Here is a 17,256-nt window from a genome sequence, read left to right as displayed (position 1 = left end):
CTACAGAAACAGAGATTCTGTTTGTTCAAAGTTGCTCTAGGCACGGCGCCTCATCCAGGTATACACTCTCATTTCTGTGAAGCTGTTGAGCCACTCACGCCCCAGAACCAAGTCAGCACTGCGGTACCTGATCTTCGGGTCTATTTTTATCTCCTCGTTTCAGAGAGCCAGCTACAACCAACACAGATTTAATAGCGCGAAGTCCCCAGTCATAATGATCCTAAAAATCAAAACATAGGTTATATTTTCTCAAAAATTTTGTGAGGGAGTAAGATTCTCATTCCAGAGGTAGAAGCCAAAAGCTCTAAGAAAAGAGTTCAGATAAATACACGCTTTAAGGGTATGGAGTAGTGCTTTCCTCTCCTCTTCGCAACTGTGGAAACCATGTCCCTTCAGCTTCCTCCTGCCTCTTCCCTCTGGCTCTCTGCCTCTGTCAGCAAATCTCTGCCCACAGCACGGAGCTGCAGCGTGTGCCCCAGGCTCCAGTTGCCTTCCCGGCTCTTCTCCCCAGAAACCTGCTAACTCAGGAGTTGAACTACCTGTGCGTTTTCACCTCCAAACATGGCCCACTTCTTCAGTTCAGTGGACAGTCCTGTGAGTCCACCCCTCCCAGGCTCAGATCTCTACTTGGCCTAAGTACTCTACCTCTTTTTTTTTTTTTTTAAGATTTTATTTATTTGACAGAGATCACAAGTAGGCAGAGAGGCAGGCAGAGAGGGAGGGAGAAGCAGGCTCCCTGCTGGGCAGAGAGCCCAATGCGGGGCTCAATCCCAGGACCCTGAGATTGTGACCTGAGCCTAAGACAAAGGCTCAACCCACTGAGCCACTAGGCGCCCCTACTCTACCTCTTCATCACTCGGATGCTCTAGCACTGATGTTGGTGTTGAACACAGTCCAAGCTATAGTATTGAAACTTGGTGATAAAATAGTACCTCTCCTTTGAGACTTTTACATAATCCCGATGGAAGATGCCTTTCACAGGCTCAGAGCTCCTGGAGAACAGACCCCAGATCTATTCCCTTTTGTCTTCTAGGTCCCGGCACTGCCCAGGACATGTGCTCAGGAAGGGGACAATGAGTTAACGGGCTGATCACATAAAACAGGCCTACTGTCTTTTGCCTTTTATCTACAACCCACAGAGTTGGGTTCTTCTTCAGATATCTTCCAACAATGCCTGTGGGAAAATCACTGCCCTCTCCAAGTATCATCGTCTATAAAAAGGCACATAAATGAATCTAACCACTTCACAGGGCTATTGTAGGAATGAAACGAGTTAATGCTTTGTGGGCAGTGAAACAATATATCCATGTATAAATATGTTCTTCAATCCATTAGTGCATTAGTAAATTCAATTTAGTAGGTCTTGACCATCATTTCTGCTGGTAATAAAACAGAACAGAATAGAATGAAAAATACCAGAATGTACTCCAAATAGGAAAGGTAAGGAGTGTTGGGTGAAAATTCTTGTTTCACAGCTATGCATATAACACACATGGCTGTATTCCTGAGCTCAACAGAATAAGCAGTATTTGCCGTGGGTCATGGTAAAAATAATCAGTGGAGAGCCACTGGTGCAGGAGGAGACTAGGGCTTGTGGTGAGGAGGGAAGGGGGAAAGCCAGGAGTGTGGAGGCCAGAGGGGTGCTGAGTCAGTACAGTAAGAACATTAAAGGAGAGGAGGTAGAAGAAATTGCGGATCCAGGTTTAAGAGGATCTGGGGACTCTCCTAAGCATGTGAATGCAACAAGCACTACAATAATCTTCACCATCTTCACTGCTTCACTCCATCGGCCAAAAACGTCCACTGGTCACTACAGGAAACAAACTGAGGGCTGCTGGAGGGGCGGGGGTTCGGGGATGCAGTAACTGGGTGATGGGCATTAAGCCGGGCACGTGATGTGACGAGCACTAGGGGTTACACGCAACTGATGAATCACTGAACTCTACATTGGAAACTAGTAATGTACTGCATGTTGACTAATTGAATTTAAATAAAAATTAACTTGAATTTTAAAAATGTCCACGGGTGGGGCCCCTGGGTGGCTCAGGAGTTAAGCGTCCAACTCTTGATTTCAGCTCATGGCTTGACCTCAGGGTCATGAGACAAAGCCCCACATCAGGCTCTGCCCTCAACGGGGAGTCTGCCTGAGACTCTCTCTCCCTGTCCCTCTGCCCCTGTCCCCCTCAACATGGGCATGCTCTCTTAAACAAATAATTATTTTTAAAAAGGCATCCACTGGTTCTTCTTAAATCCATCCCTCCAGCTTAGAAAAGTACCAGCGAGTATTCCTAATTCGGCCCTTCTGTCCTGGTCTCTCTGCCTTCCCTCATCTCATCCATGACACTGGCCCAGTCGGAGAGCACTTCTCGCAACTCTTCTTTTACTCCCAACACCTCCCTCTTCTACCTATGATCAACTTCTCGTGATTTTATTTCACATAAACCGAATCTCCCAAGTCCTCCGAACTCAGGAATCGGAGGGCTTTGCTTCATTTGCTCTTGTTTACCTTCTTCATCACTGGCAACAGACATATTACTTGGATATAGGAAATGCTCACTAAATGTTTAAACAGGACCACAGGGAATAGATGTGGTTGCAACTCTGTGTTGTTTGGGTTCAGTGACATCCCTTTCTTCTGACTCCTGCCCATAGTAAAATTAAAACGAGCTCCTTGCAAAAATAAAAAGGAAATTGGGGCACCTGGGTGGCTCAGTGGGTTAAAGCCTCTGCTTTCGGCTCAGGTCATGATCCCAGGGTCCTGGGATCGAGCCCCATATTGGGCTCTCTGCTCAGCAGGGAGCCTGCTTCCCTTCTTCTCTCTCTGTCTGCCTCTCTGCCTACTTGTAATCTCTGTCTGTCAAATAAATAATAAACAGAATCTTTAAAAAAATAAAAATAAAAAGGAAATTACAAACAGGGAGAAAAATAAAAAATACTTAGTCTTAATACCCAGAGACAAAAATTAAAAAGCACAAACATATGTATATCTATATACATACATATATGTGTGTGTGTGTGTGGGTGTGTGTGTGTGAGCATGTATACAATGCAGAGTCTAAAATAGAAAGCACATGTAAGTTGTATATCACATCTAGTTTGGTATGCTGTTTTCTGCATGCAACGCTGTCATAAACATTTTTCTGTATTATTAAATTCACTAAAATGACAACATGAATTTCTCTCTCACATCCCAAATTCTGCCTCAGCAACAGGTAATTAGAATGAGTACCTCTGTCAGTACAGGTAACTATGTGACTCTAACTGTGGCATTTTAATACTTTCATGCTGGAAGAGTTGCAAAATAATGTCACCAGGAATTAATGAAAGGTCATCAAAAGGGGTGCCTGCGTGTCTCAGTGGGTTAAAGCCTCTGCCTTTGGCTCAGGTCATGATCCCAGAGCCCGCATCGGGCTCTCTGCTCAGCAGGGAGCCTGCTTCCTCCTCTCTCTCTGCCTATCTCTCTGCCTACTTGTGATCTCTGTCTCTGTCAATAATAATAATAATTATAAAATCTTAAAAAAAAAAAAAAGACTGAAGTCAAAGGTGGCCACGAAGCTGAATTTAAAAATAACGAGACTGATACTGATACTGATACTCATTTCTGTAGAACATCAGCAGCTTCGGTGAAAGATCAAGAAGCTAGGGACCGCACAGGAATAAAGGCACAGCGCAGGGAATACAGTCAGTGGTACTGGCAGAGCCTTGTAGGGTGACAGGCGCAGACACACTTGTGGTGACCACGACATAACATATAGAGATATCGCATCATTATGCTGCAGACCTAAAATGAATGTAGCATCATTTTCAACTATACTAAAAAAAAAAAGAAAAGAAAAAAATCCAAGCTAGTGAGGAGAGTAAAGAGTAAGTTTGACCCACTTCAGAGACTAGGGACTTACGGAGCCAAAGTAAAAACAAAAAACAAAGAAGCCAACCCCACCTGCAAATAAAACATGACCACCAAAACGAAAGAATTTTTCATTTAAAATTTATTGAAGGGTTCTTCGGAAAATCAGCTTTTACTTCTTTTGACTCTATGGACAATCCTGCCATCCCTTACTAGAAAATAATGTTCTCACCAAGAAAAGGACACATCATAAAATTCCATGTATAATTACAGCACTGCTGAAGGTTAAAGAAAATCACAGAGCCCATCGATTAAAAACTGTACAAAGTTCCAATAAAACAATCAACTTAAGGTGTACCTGGATGGCTCAGCTAGGTAAGTGTCTGACTGCAGCTCAGGTCACGATCCTGGGTTCCAGCTCAGGTCATGATTCTGGGGTCCTGGGATCGAGCCCATCCCAAAATTGGCTACCTGCTCAGTAGGGAGTCTGCTTCTCCCCACGCCCCTCGCCACCCCCCCTTCCACTTCCTGTACTCTCTCTCAAATAAATAAAATATTTTTTAAAAAATGGTCAACTTAAAATGTCTCAAATTTAATTTTAGAAAAAAATTTAGAACTGTACAATAAAGATTTTCAAAATTTTACAGAAAATAAAAAAAATTACTCTAAAACATCTAACCGTCCTGTGAGTGACAGACTACCCAGCATCTGTATTTCCAAAGCAGTTTTAATGGGACGTAAAAACCAAGCCAAAGGGAAAAACCACTCACCTGCTTGGAGAGGAGCCCCCTGCAGAGCGTGTACAACGTGACGAACTTGTGGGCTAATGAACGAGCATCTGTAAACCCTTCAGCCACTAACATGATTTCACAGATTAGCTCGATGTCAGGGGCCACCATGGCACAGGGCCTAAAAAGTGAGTAAGAGAATCAGCTTTCTAATGTTATAAGGTAGTAAGTACAAATTGCTGAAATCAAGTGATTAATTTGTATGCATATTCTCACCGTTCCCAAGCAACTCACAATTACCTCTGTCCGTCACAGTTAACAAGACCCTTCATTTCAACTAAAAAAATGTCCCATTTGTTACTAGATAATGTAGGCAACTATGGAATGTGTGAAAAGGCAGAAGAATGGGTGTAGGAGTTTAAGGGAAATCTCTAAGTATATCCAGTCCACTCCTACAAGTTGTCCCTGCAGAAAGGGATGTGGTATCCGGTGATAGAGGCCACCTTTACCCATGGCCAGCGCTAGGCTTGTCAATGTTTAATGACCAGCTCTCCAAAATAGAACGTCTGCTGGTTTCCATGCAATAAATACCTCCAGCATGGCTAACCTCCATCTAGCAACATGGGCTTGGGAAGAGAGGCACAGTAGCACACCACCACGCAGACAAAATAGATAGAAAGGATCTGAGAGCATCAATACTAAACACAGAAATTCAATTAGGCAGCGATGCGTTTTGAGTACAACCATAAGGCCATATAATTTAGTTTCTATCAGCAGCCATGCTTAACCACAAACTCCAAAATTTAAGTTCCAATGAAAATTTAACCATGGGCTCTTTCCAGGTGGTACGGGCCAGTTCTGGTGTGCCGCCTCCTGAGGCCAGCATGGTTAACATTTTTTTTTTTTTTTTTAAGATTTTATGTATTTGACACAGAGAGAGAGATCACAAGTAGGCAGAGAAGCAGGCGGGGGGCGGGGGGGAAGCAGGCTCCCTGCCAAGCAGAGAGCCCGATGCGGGGCTCGATCCCAGGACCCTGAGACCATGACCTGAGCTGAAGGCAGAGGCTTAATCCTCTGAGCCACCCAGGTGCCCCGAGGTTAGACTTTTAAGATAAAAATTTACTGAAATGTCACGTTTAAATCCCCTTTTTGGAGGGAGACTTCCAGAAAGTCTTTTTCAAAGACCACTGCCATTTAAAGCGACGTCTGAAAAAAAATTACATTCAACTGAAGTGCAAAGGAGGAACCAAGTAAGTAAGCAAGCCTGGGATTTTAGACACCGTGAAGTGCATAGCCCAGTAATATTCATCCACCTGCTCTTGTAGATAAAATTACAGTCGGCTTCATGCATATCTAATTTTCACGCTGAACATGCCTGTTCCTTGGCATCTGCGCCGAGTCCTTCTATTTAAACTAAGCCCGCATTTCCTCCACGTTTTGTACTCTATCATACAATAGAAGCAGTAAAGATCAACAGGAAATAGGGGACAGAAAAGGTAGTAAGTTGTCTGGCCCAGTACATACATTACTATTGTAACTTGAATTTACTGAGCACTTTCTTCCTGCTGTACAGGTTCTACAGGCTTTTCACGCACTCTCTCCCTTAATTCACACAACTCTAGGAAGTGGCTACTCTTCTCACCTGTATTTTGCCAAGGTGCAGGCCAAGGTTCTGAGCGGGGTAAGCACACGCCTCAGGCCCCATGGCAGGTCAGGGGTGGAATCATGGGGCTCTTAAGGCTCAGGCACACTGCCTCCACTCACAAACGCTACTAGCGTCATCCAAATTGTCCTTCAACCTTTGCAGATGCAAGTACTAGCATCCCAACATCAGTGATGCGTCCTTAGTTAGACCAAGTTCAGGAAAATGTCGTCAAACAATTTCAAGCTTAAGCTTAAAGACCCAAGTGAAAACAGGCAGGAGATGAACCAGGAGGCAAATGGAAAAACACTGCATAGAGGTTTAAGTTTCAAATCAAATTATTCTATAATCATGACATTGCTACGATATTATTCTCTGAAATCATTTTTTAAGAAAAACAGACATCACAGAGCTGCCATGCTTGACAAAGCATCTAGGAGGAAAGGAAAATATTCAGTAAAGCACGCTAGAGTAGGTAACTGGAAAAAGAATTCAGTTTAAATATTCCTATTATCTGCCAAAAGAAGTTCTTAATAAATAAAGCGCATTTTTAAAGTATAAAAATGAGAAGAAAATACAAATGAAACATGGTTAAACAGATGGATGGACAAGCAAATTTTAAACTCAAAAGAAATCCCACTAAAAACTAGAGGTTCTTACATTATAGGTTAGGCAGTGTATCCTTTTTAAGGCAGACAGTGAACAACAATATATACTGTGAACAGCAGAGAGCTCTTTAAAAATGTAACAGACAAGCCTCTAGCTCAACAAGGCAAGGGAAGGAGAGAAGACACAAATGACCCACGACTCCCATGGACCACAGAATCTCACGACCGATCACAAGGGAATATCATAAATGAATGTCAATGCATTCAATAATCTAGATCATGTGGAGAGATTTCTTAAAAGATGCAAATTATCAAAACTAATTCAAGAAGGAAAAAAAATCTGAATGACTCCGTATCTACTAAAAAAATTGAGTTTAGCTCTGAAAAAAACTGCCACAAAGGAAAATCTAGGCCCAGATGGCTTAATTTACTAATTCTATCGGGTATTTAAGGGGTAAATAATACCAACCCTACACAAACTCAAGAAAATAGATCAGAAAATGGCCAACTCATTACACAAGGTCAGTGTCACCCTAATGCCAAAACCAGATAAAAATAATATGTAAAGTACACTACAGACCAACATCCCTCCTGGCATAGATTTCAAAATCTTTAAAAAAGTAGTAGCCTATGCAACCCAGCAACAAATATAAAAAGGCTTTTCACGCAAAAAGGCTTGGTCTCCTGACCAAGTGGCGTTTATCCCAGGAATATAACATTGAAGAATTGTTTAGCATTTGAAAAATCAGTCAATATCATCCAGCACCTCAACAGAAAAAAGGAGAAAACACACGAAAACTATAAAACAACACTTCTGGAAGAACACATACTCGAAAAATTTTGCAACATGGGATTAGTCAAACTTTCTTCACTAGCCTATTTTAAAGAGCAAACAGATAAATTGCACTTCATCTAATTTAAAACTGCTACCTTTGATGGACACCATTAAGAAAATTAAGACAAGCCACAAGTGAAGAGAAAAAAAATATTTGTGACACAAGAATTTAAGGAAGCCCACAGAGGACAGCCCTTCACAGAAGTGAAGTGTGGGAATGGCCGGTACATTATGCAAGAAAATGTTCAACATCATTAGCCATCATGGAAATGCAGCAGACGACACCCACAATGACCCACCACTACTTATCTATTGGGTTGGCTAAAACCGACAAGACTGCATGTACGAAGTTTTGATGAGAACGCAGAGCAAGTGGAATTCTTATACACTGATGGTGAGAAGGTGACAGTACAACCCCCTCAGAAACCAGAGTGGCAGACTCTGATGACGTCAAACACACATTTACCATGCGGCCGTCATTCATAGATATTTACCCAAAAGAAAATGTATGTTCACACAAAGATCGTAGATGAATGTTCACAGCAGCTTGATTCCTAAGAGCCCCAAACTGGAAACAACCCAAGCATCCACCAACTGGTGAAAAGACACAGATGGTAGTGTGTCTCCACGACAGAGTGTTAACCACCTACCAAGAGGAACTCCTGCGACACTCAACTGGGAAGAATCCCCCAACTTTGGTGTTCCAGGAAAGAGGCTAATAACACAAACAAGTCAACACTGGGCGGTTCCACTGGACATTAGCTCTAGGAAAGACGCCCTCAACCTCAAGGCCCAGAAAACACATTCCATGGTGTGGGGGGATTCACTTCAGAGGGGCACAAGACAACTTCTGGCTGTGCCGGAAATATTCCGCACTGTGACTGAGGTGACGTTTTCACAAACTGTAACCTGAGATGCGCGCGTCTTCTTACAGGAAAGTATACCTGAGCAGCTCTGATTTACAATCGGAGTTAAACATAACTGGTTCAGACACAGCACAGCTTCTCTGACGGGCTGTTAATAAGAGTGTCTGTTGGTGAAATATTTTTGGAAAGCAGGTCGTCAGTAGATATTTTAATCTTTCACCAGGTAGTTCCAGAGGTAGGAATCTGTTCTGGGTAATAATCTGAAAAAAGTAACTCTTCCGGTGAAGAGATGTTTATAGTCTGCTCTTTTATGATCATAAAAAAACCGAAAAGAAAAACACAAACCCTTCATGCCAGAAAACAGGGAACAGTTTAGAAAATTATGGACAAACCATGAGAGACACTATTTTGAAGTTACATAAAGGAGCATTTCTAAGGAACTTCTGATAAGACGATAATCTACTTATATCAAAATATTAAACCATAAATAAATAAAAATCGTACCTAACCTCGTATCTTAACTCCATAAAATCTACATTGTAAAGAGACCAGAAAAAAATATAACAATCATCATTTCTGGGTGGTAAAGCTATCACCTTTTCTTTATTCTTTCCTATATTTTCTAAATATTCCATAATTGCTAAAAACTTTAAATAATATTATGTATAACACAGAGCTGGTATTAAGTGTTCAAATGTACCCTGTAACTTTTAAGTAATGATTTTAAGTTCTGGCTTCATATTTCAAAAGAGTTCATTCATCATGACCAAAGTTCTTGCTATCAGGGAATCCAAAGATATAATAAGAGGTTCTCCATAGGGATTCACAAGGAAAAACAAATCATTTAACAGTGCAAACCAGCAACGTTAGGTGGCATGAGTGTTCCAGATGCTAAACCGCCCAGCTTAACACTTGCCTGAAAAGAGCTTTGAGATTTTCCGGTAATTCGGTTCGACCAGCATATCCTGGGTTCATAGTAATAAATATTCCAACGGATGGCTTCAGTGTGACGGCTTCCCCGAGAAATACAAATCTACCGTAGGAAGAATGTTGACGGAATTAAACGAGCTCCTTGAATGTGACAACACATTGACAAATGCAGACCGTGGCAAAATGCAAAGTATTATTAGGGAGCTGTTGATTCCCCGGGATTTTCTTTGAAACTCCTGTGCATACATATTCTGAAGATGTTTTGAAGCATGAGTATTAAAAACGCACTCCCTTCCCCACCAAGAGTTACAAATGTGGCAGGAACTCTTTTCTATGTGAGCACAACCATACAGGCTGGATTAGAGAAAGAAGGACTTTACTATGTTGACAGTCAACTGAAAGGTCATGTCATTTGTGCCTTCAACGTGGGCTGCGGCCCCTTGAATGGGATACTGTGAAGACAGAAAATAGCCATGGTGCGAGGTGAGAGTGGCTTCTTGGTTCACTCTGCTCACCGTCCCCGCTCACTGCCTCCTACCTTTCCTCCCGTTTATGCAGCAAGTCCCTGCTGACAACCGGCCTGTGAGTGTTCGGAAACCAGCTCTATCACTTGAGACACATGCTAATTCCCTCGTAAGAAGGAAAGGGGGGGGTGGATAAGAACATTACCCACCTTGTTAAATTAAATGAGGATTAAAAGAGTTTATGCAGGGCACCTGGGTGGCTCAGTGGGTTAAGCCTCTGCCTTTGGCTCAGGTCATCATCTCAGGTCATAATCCCTGGGATTGAGGCCTGTATCAGGCTCTCTGCTCAGCAGGGAGCCTGCTTTCCCCTCTCTCTGCCTGCCTCTCTGCCTACTTCTGCACTCTCTCTCTCTCTCTCTCTGTTAATAAAAAAATTTATAAAAGAGTTTATACATATAAATGGCTAAGAGGACAATGCCTAGAATATGGTAAATACTCAAGAGATGTTAGCTATGACTAGTCCTATTCTCATCACTTAAAGGCACTGGGGAAGCAGGGAAAGATTTGTAGGAACATCTGCAAGGGCCCAGTTAGACTGTCGACAGCCCGGGCAATGGACTGGGCCATGGATGGAGGAGCCAAAGTGAGGGACAAATAGAAGGAAACTTTCAAATGACAGTTAAGGACAAAGTGCAAGATCTTCTCTTAGAGAGAGAGAAAAGGCTACAGAGAAGGGCTGAAGCGGCCGAGGAGATGGGCTGATGTCAGGGCGCGGAGAGTGAAGAGACAAGCACAATTTTTAGGACAAAGAGTTTCTTAGGTACTAGACAGTTAAGGGAAGATGGATTTTGTGTAGCCAAGGTAGGAGTGGAGAAACCTTCATTCCTAGCCGATCCGGCCAGGGAAGGCAGACAGGCCTGGCAGAGCCGCTCACAGAGAGGAAACTAGTCTAACAGAGTCCCTGACTGCTCTCCAGTGAGACACAGTAGGAACAGCCACAGTCAAGAGTATGGACCTTGACGGGGCAGAGCCAGCAAGATGCCTGTGGGCTTCACTGAGGCACGGCCCTACTGATTCAGTCCTCGGATGTAAAGAGCATGTAATGAAATGCATGAAACCACGAAGCAGCCTGGGCCTCTGCCCCTGGGCTAGCATGCAATCAACAGGTACAACTCATACACACAGACATGGACAGAGAGCAAACGACTCGTAAGTGGGGTTGGGAGTGTCCAGGAACCCTTGTATGGGTCAGCTACATAAGTCTCCATTAGAAAGGACGGTCTCAAATGACATCAGAGTTACATTAAATGCTAAGATTTTGACTAAAAACTAAAAATATGCAGGCAGGGGCAGTCAAAGAGGAAAGAATCTACCCTCTCTCACGTGGCCTCAGAGTGGGGGCAGGTAAGGGAGCAGCCACGTGGTCACTGGTTTCCCAACTGGTATCCCAGAGCCATGTCGCAGAAGGACTGAGAGTTTTCTACGAGGAGGAAATATCCAGATGTGATCAACAAAATCTGGAAACCTCTGTAACAGAGTCACAGTTTCAAGGGGCTAGCTAAGCCGTCCCTCACTGGGAGACTGAGGTGTTCCTGTGGACAAGACAACTAGCTCAGCAAAATACCCTAAGAAGTTGGGGGGGGGGGGTAAGTGGGAAGGCCAAAAAATGAGATTGCCTTGTATACAAAAAATGTTATAAGGAAAACCACAATTGAGTGCTATAATACTTATTTTTTTAAATTTTTTTTTTTTTTTTTTTTCACAGAGATGGAGCCAGCGCAGGGAGGAAGAGAGGGGGAGGGAGAGGGACAAACATGTCCTACTGAGCATGGAGCCTGACACAGAGCTCAACCTCAGGACCCTGAGATCATGACCTGAGCCAAACCAAGAGACAGGTGCTTAACCAACGGAGCCACCCAGGCACCCCTATAATACTTATTTCTCAAATTAAGCCATCAGACCCCAAGTGCCAGTCATGTTTTATCTTTTAGAGTATGGCATCACATTAGAAGTTCTTAGGCTCTGGAGATATTTGGGAGGTTTCTGAAGTAATGGAGGAACCAGCAGACTGTGTGGGTTGGGATGGTCAGGGCAGGAACAACAAGCACGCAGGTGCTGCTGGAGAGACCAGACCAGACCAGATCTGATTTCAGATCTATTAAATCTAACAGGCCCACAGGACATCAGGTAGTCTTGAGATGCCCTAGAAGCACGGTCTTTGGAGGTCTAGGTATCAGAGAAACAAAGTCTGGGTATCTGGCAGCCAGAAGCAAACAGATGCTTCCCAAAGCCATGTGACAGGGTGAAATCATGAAGGGCTCTAGACCTGAAGATTGAGGCCTGTGGCATCCACTATTAATAAGGTCGGGAAATACTACCAAGAAAAAATAAGAGCAAACACTGACACAGTGCTTACTAGGTGTCAGACACTTGTCCAAGTGCTCTGGATTTAGCAATCATCGTCATTCATATGGTAGCCCCTGTTTTCCAATTTTGAAAAGGAGAAGAAATCAGCCCTACAGCATTCCTGAGGGAGGGAGAAAACCAAGAGGATGGTGGTGGCCTGGAACCTACGAGAAGAAGTGTGCCCTGCAGAAGGGAAGGATCAGGTGTGTCCAATGCCCCCAGAAGGTCAAGTCCAATCATGACTGAGAACCGGTAAGTGGATTCAGCACTGTTGAGGGTGTTAGTTTTTTCTGGTGTTAAGGTATACACTTTTGGTGTAGTCAACAATTTTAAAAAAACACTAAAAAATGGGAGGTTATTCAAACTCATCCTTCAAAATAAGCCAGTCTCTCTTCTTTAAGGCATTTCCTGAGACAGGGAGAGGCAGCAAGAAAAGGGCAAGATGAGGCTGACTGTCTTCCTTCCTCTCGGTAACAACAGAAGGAAGCCAGGCACTACTCACCTCTTTCTCCTGTTTCTGATGGCATCGTGTATCAGTTTCACCTGGACGGCCACCACAGATAGGACTTCCACAGAAATTCGATTGAACTCATCAAAGCAGCCCCAGGCCCCTGTCTGCACCAATCCCTTATAGATATTTCCTATGGACTAAATCACAGAGCAAGGCATTAAGAATTTCACAGACGAGGGTTTTGAGCTTAGTTTCCATCACTCCAAATCTGGGATAATATTGTTAGAATGTAGCATTTTCTAACTCACTCACTTTGTAGTCCATTTGCTCTGAGCAGTTGAATACATAAACCATCATGCCAAGGGCACGTCCAAGATCTTTGGTGGTTTCTGTTTTCCCAGTACCGGCTGGGCCAGCTGGAGCTCCACTCATGGTTAAATGAAGTGACTGAGTTAAAGTGATGTAACACCTTTAAATCATTGACAGCACAAATATTACAGTCTGACGTGAGATTTTTAGAGAACATGAGGAGCAATCTAACTTTTTCTTTAGTTTAAGAAGTCAGGGTCTAGAATGTGGTACTAACACAAAATAGTGATAAACCCATGATTTGTTCATAGCAATAATAAGAGTCAGAATAATGTTTTATACAGAATTTTAGGTAGGCTACTTAAAAAGAATAAAGCATGTACTGCTTTGTCTCATTTCCTAAGAACTATGCATTGATACAAGTAACACCTGATTCCCAATGCTACTGAATTTCTGATGTGTCCAGGTAAAGACACTATTAATATGGCAGACAACATCCCCAACCATTGTTTATAAAAGAAAAACAGAAATCTTCAATGTTGAATGAATTAAACATTGACTTCATTAAATTGCTATTTAATGAATACATTAAGAGATATGTAAATACATATACATGCAGAGTATGCAAATATATACATATTTCAATGTATAAAGCAAATACACAAAAGACAATTTGCTACATTAAAATGTATGTCAGGAATTCATTCTGCATGTGTTGCCACATGCATTTAGATTATGAAAATATACCTATTTTTGCAGGAAAGATTCAGAGGTTCTCAGACTGAGGAGAACTATGCAAAGACAGAATTTGATATGTGTAAAAGAAGAAAAAACGAACACATGGCAAGGATCCACTGAGGTTTCCATAAATTAATTCTATCTCAGTATGGACAGTGGACCTAATAAGAAGACATTTGCATGGAGATCTGAAAACTGGGGACCAGGTTCTACTTTGCCAATCATCAGATGTTAATCTTTATTTATTTTTTTTTTAAAGATTTTATTTACTCATTTGACAGAGATCAGAAGTAGGCAGAGAGGCAGGCCGAGAGGAGGAAGCAGGCTCCCCTTGGAGCAGACAGCCCGATGCAGGGCTTGATCCCAAGACCCATGGATCATGACCTGAGCCGAAGGCAGAGGCTTAATCCACTGAGCCACCCAGGCGCCTCCATCAGATGTTAATCTTAAACAAGTCTTTCGACATCAACATGCCTCCGATTTCTCCTCTGTAATACGAGGGCTCTATTAAGAATGCCCAAGGCAAATGCCTGAAGAAAGTCAGAGTACAATGCAAACAGAAGCAGTTCCTTAGGAAAATGTAAAGTGTTTCTAGATTTTACAGCCAGCCCATCTTTAATTGCACCTTTCAATGCATATGGAATGGAAAGACTGACCTCTAACGTAGGAATTATAACATTTTTTTATAGGGTGGACTATCCCCCCAACATCTTTTCTCACGGTTCAACTTTTGGCTGGACATGTGGACATAGACAACCTTTCCCACCACCTTCCAGGCAGGAACCCCTCAGTGGCCAAGCTCCAACCAACATACTATGCATTGAAATGGCCATGTACAAATCCCACAGCACCCCCTTCTAGATGCTTTACTCTTGTTCCCTGGCTGACACAAAGTGGAAGTCACATCTGGCACGCTGGCCACGTGCTGGGCTCTACGGTGGAACCGCTCACCTCTAGACTGTGACACAAGGGACACACCAGCGTCTGTGTAATGGCAGCCATTCTATTTTGGGTCTCTGGGTGACGGCTTAGCCTTCTGCTCCTAACCCGTGCCCCTGGCACTCTCGCAGGTAACTCTCAGTTACGCGCTGCTGACCTGTGTCTCTCAACCTGTCCACACAGGGAAGCAGCCCGCCTACCACACAAAGGGAAGGTCAACACCAAATGAGATACAGCGAGTGTGTCTAAAAGGCATTGCTGTGTGAAGGTAAACAACTAGTAAACAACCCAAAAAAGTGAAATGGAAAAGAAATGCATGCAAAGTGAATGTCTCCTGCAGCGCCGCTCACTCCGTCTAAAGGAATATTCAGCTTCCTTTCAACTTGCAAATAAAGCACACAGTGATTTGTTTGTTTGTTTGTTTAGATTAAAAAGCCAATACGCTATTGGTCCCACATACTGGCCCACTTTCAAGTGTCTCCTCCCTTTTCCTCCTACACCCCGGACCTTCCTTCTTCTCAGCTTTACAGATCATGGCGCATCTGCAGCAGACTCTCACTATTTGCAGTCTGGACGATTCTCAAGTGATTTTGTCAAGGTCCAAGTTTTAATTTCTCACACTGAAAAACGTGCATAAATTAACCAATTAAGATAGGGAAGACGGAATTTCAGTTAGGAACAAGTTAAAGAGAACTGAATTAGAGAAAGAATTACAGGGGCGCCTGGGTGGCTCAGTTGGTTAAGCGTCCGACTCTTGGTTTCCACTCAGGTCATGATCCCACGGTCATGGGATGGAGCCTCACATCTTGTTTTGCCCTCTGCAGGGAATACGCTAAGGATTCTCTTTCTCCCTCTCCCTGACCCTCCCCTTGTGTTCCCGTTCTCGCACACACACGTGCTCTCTCTCAAATCTTTAAAAAAAAAAAATAGAATTGCATGTATTGGTGATGAACTCACGAGATTAATACAAGCAAGAACAATCACAAAGGTAGTGGGAGAATTTCACAGATGTCCCAAGATCATCAATACAAGCCAGCTTTACTAACTTATCTAAAGTCATGCTTTCTGTAGTGTCTATGAAAGTCTATACTTTCATTCCCAGATAAATTGTATGGTATGATGATACCACATAATTGGGAACACTCCTGTGATTTTGAGATGTTTATTCTTCCAGGAATGCCAACAAATTAATGCACTTCCCTTCCACACACACACCAAGTAATCCAGCAGAGGCTGGAACACTGATAGGGAATTCCTTACTAATGTGACATATCCTTGCTTCTACAGCATTCTGACCATGTGTATATAGAATCAAGTGGCAATGAACTTCTAATAATGGTAACCCCAGTCCCTTGACATACTTGAATCACACTGGCTCTATATCTACCTCTTGAACTGGCCAAACCCCTCCCTGTTTTAGCAACTCTGCACTTGTCTGTGCCTGTCACTTTCTGCCCCAGGATGTCTGCATAGCTTCCTCGGTATCATTTGGGTCCTAACTCGCACCATCTACAGCAGACTCTCCATCCAAGATACCTTGTAACGTATCATCCTGTTTTATTTTTGTCATAGCATATACTACTAAAATAACTTTGTTAACTTAGTTATTATTCCTCTTCATTCCCAGCCACTCACGTGCCACAGTCAACTAGAAAGTACTTTGTGTGAGACCAGGAACCCTGCGTGTTTAAGTCTGGAGGAGTACTCAGCACCAGGCTTCCTAAGTGTTTGTTAAATCATTTAACGGACCTACGTTCCCAGTCTTTTCTTCCTCTCACTGTAGGTATCCCTTCAAAAATGAATCTGCATGTAGGCAATTCCTATGTTTACACTTTTGATAAAGGGACACGGGGGGGTGGGGGATGGCTACAGACCCTGGTCTGAAGATGTTAGCCATGGACAATCGGAGGGAATGGACGCGGAGATCAAGAGCCCTGTCTTCCACCATATTAATCTGCTCGTGATTTCATGATTTGCATATTGTCAGGATTGCATATTGCCTAAACTTCTGCTTCTCTCATTTGGTCCTCTTGACCTTATCTCTAACTGAAGTCAGCATCTACTCTGTCTCTTCATTAGTACACTTACACACAGCTTTCACACCTTCCAAGTTCGTTCAGCATTTTCTCTTACTCCGTTCTGCTGCATGTCACATAGCTTTACCCACATTCGGGGACTTTTCTGGCTCACTTTCTCCCATCAGACTCCAACTTGTCACACTTACCTGTCAGTTAGAGGAGTGATCACTAGCCGAGGACCATTTCCTAAATATTCATAGAAGTACTGGAACTGGGCATCACAAATATGAACAAAGCAGTGCTTCTGAATGTCCTCCCACTGATGACGAAGTTGAGATAGCCAAGCAAAGGCTTGGGGACTGATCACCTGAAAACATCACATGATTGTTACACCCAAGACACTATAATTTTGAGGCAACAAACTTTATTAATCTAATCAATCCTGCTGTTTCCCGTTTCTAAAACTCTCACAAAA

At 43.0% G+C, this 17,256-nt stretch overlaps 1 protein-coding gene across 2 annotated transcripts in view; it reads right to left on the bottom strand.

Moving 5' to 3' along the window:
* Positions 1-17,256, bottom strand: part of DNAH11 (dynein axonemal heavy chain 11) — a 321,410-nt gene that overhangs the window by 180,516 nt on the left and 123,638 nt on the right. The window contains exons 32-37 of one of the 2 annotated variants that reach the window (XM_013051673.2): positions 16,988-17,148; positions 13,090-13,246; positions 12,829-12,974; positions 9,443-9,559; positions 4,618-4,756; positions 128-220 (exon numbers count right to left, since the gene is read on the bottom strand). In XM_013051673.2, the coding sequence (XP_012907127.1) occupies positions 128-220; positions 4,618-4,756; positions 9,443-9,559; positions 12,829-12,974; positions 13,090-13,246; positions 16,988-17,148 (813 nt within the window). Of the gene's footprint in view, positions 1-127; positions 221-4,617; positions 4,757-9,442; positions 9,560-12,828; positions 12,975-13,089; positions 13,247-16,987; positions 17,149-17,256 lie in introns of those variants that run through there. The other variant, XM_045062769.1, reaches the window with a different exon arrangement.

Source organism: Mustela putorius, unplaced genomic scaffold (genome assembly GCF_011764305.1).
Source record: "Mustela putorius furo isolate JIRA1106 unplaced genomic scaffold, ASM1176430v1.1 tig00003845_pilon_pilon_pilon, whole genome shotgun sequence".
NCBI lineage: Eukaryota > Metazoa > Chordata > Mammalia > Carnivora > Mustelidae > Mustela > Mustela putorius.
The sequence above is the reverse complement of the archived record's forward strand: the minus strand, read 5'-3'. Positions and strand labels throughout refer to the sequence as shown.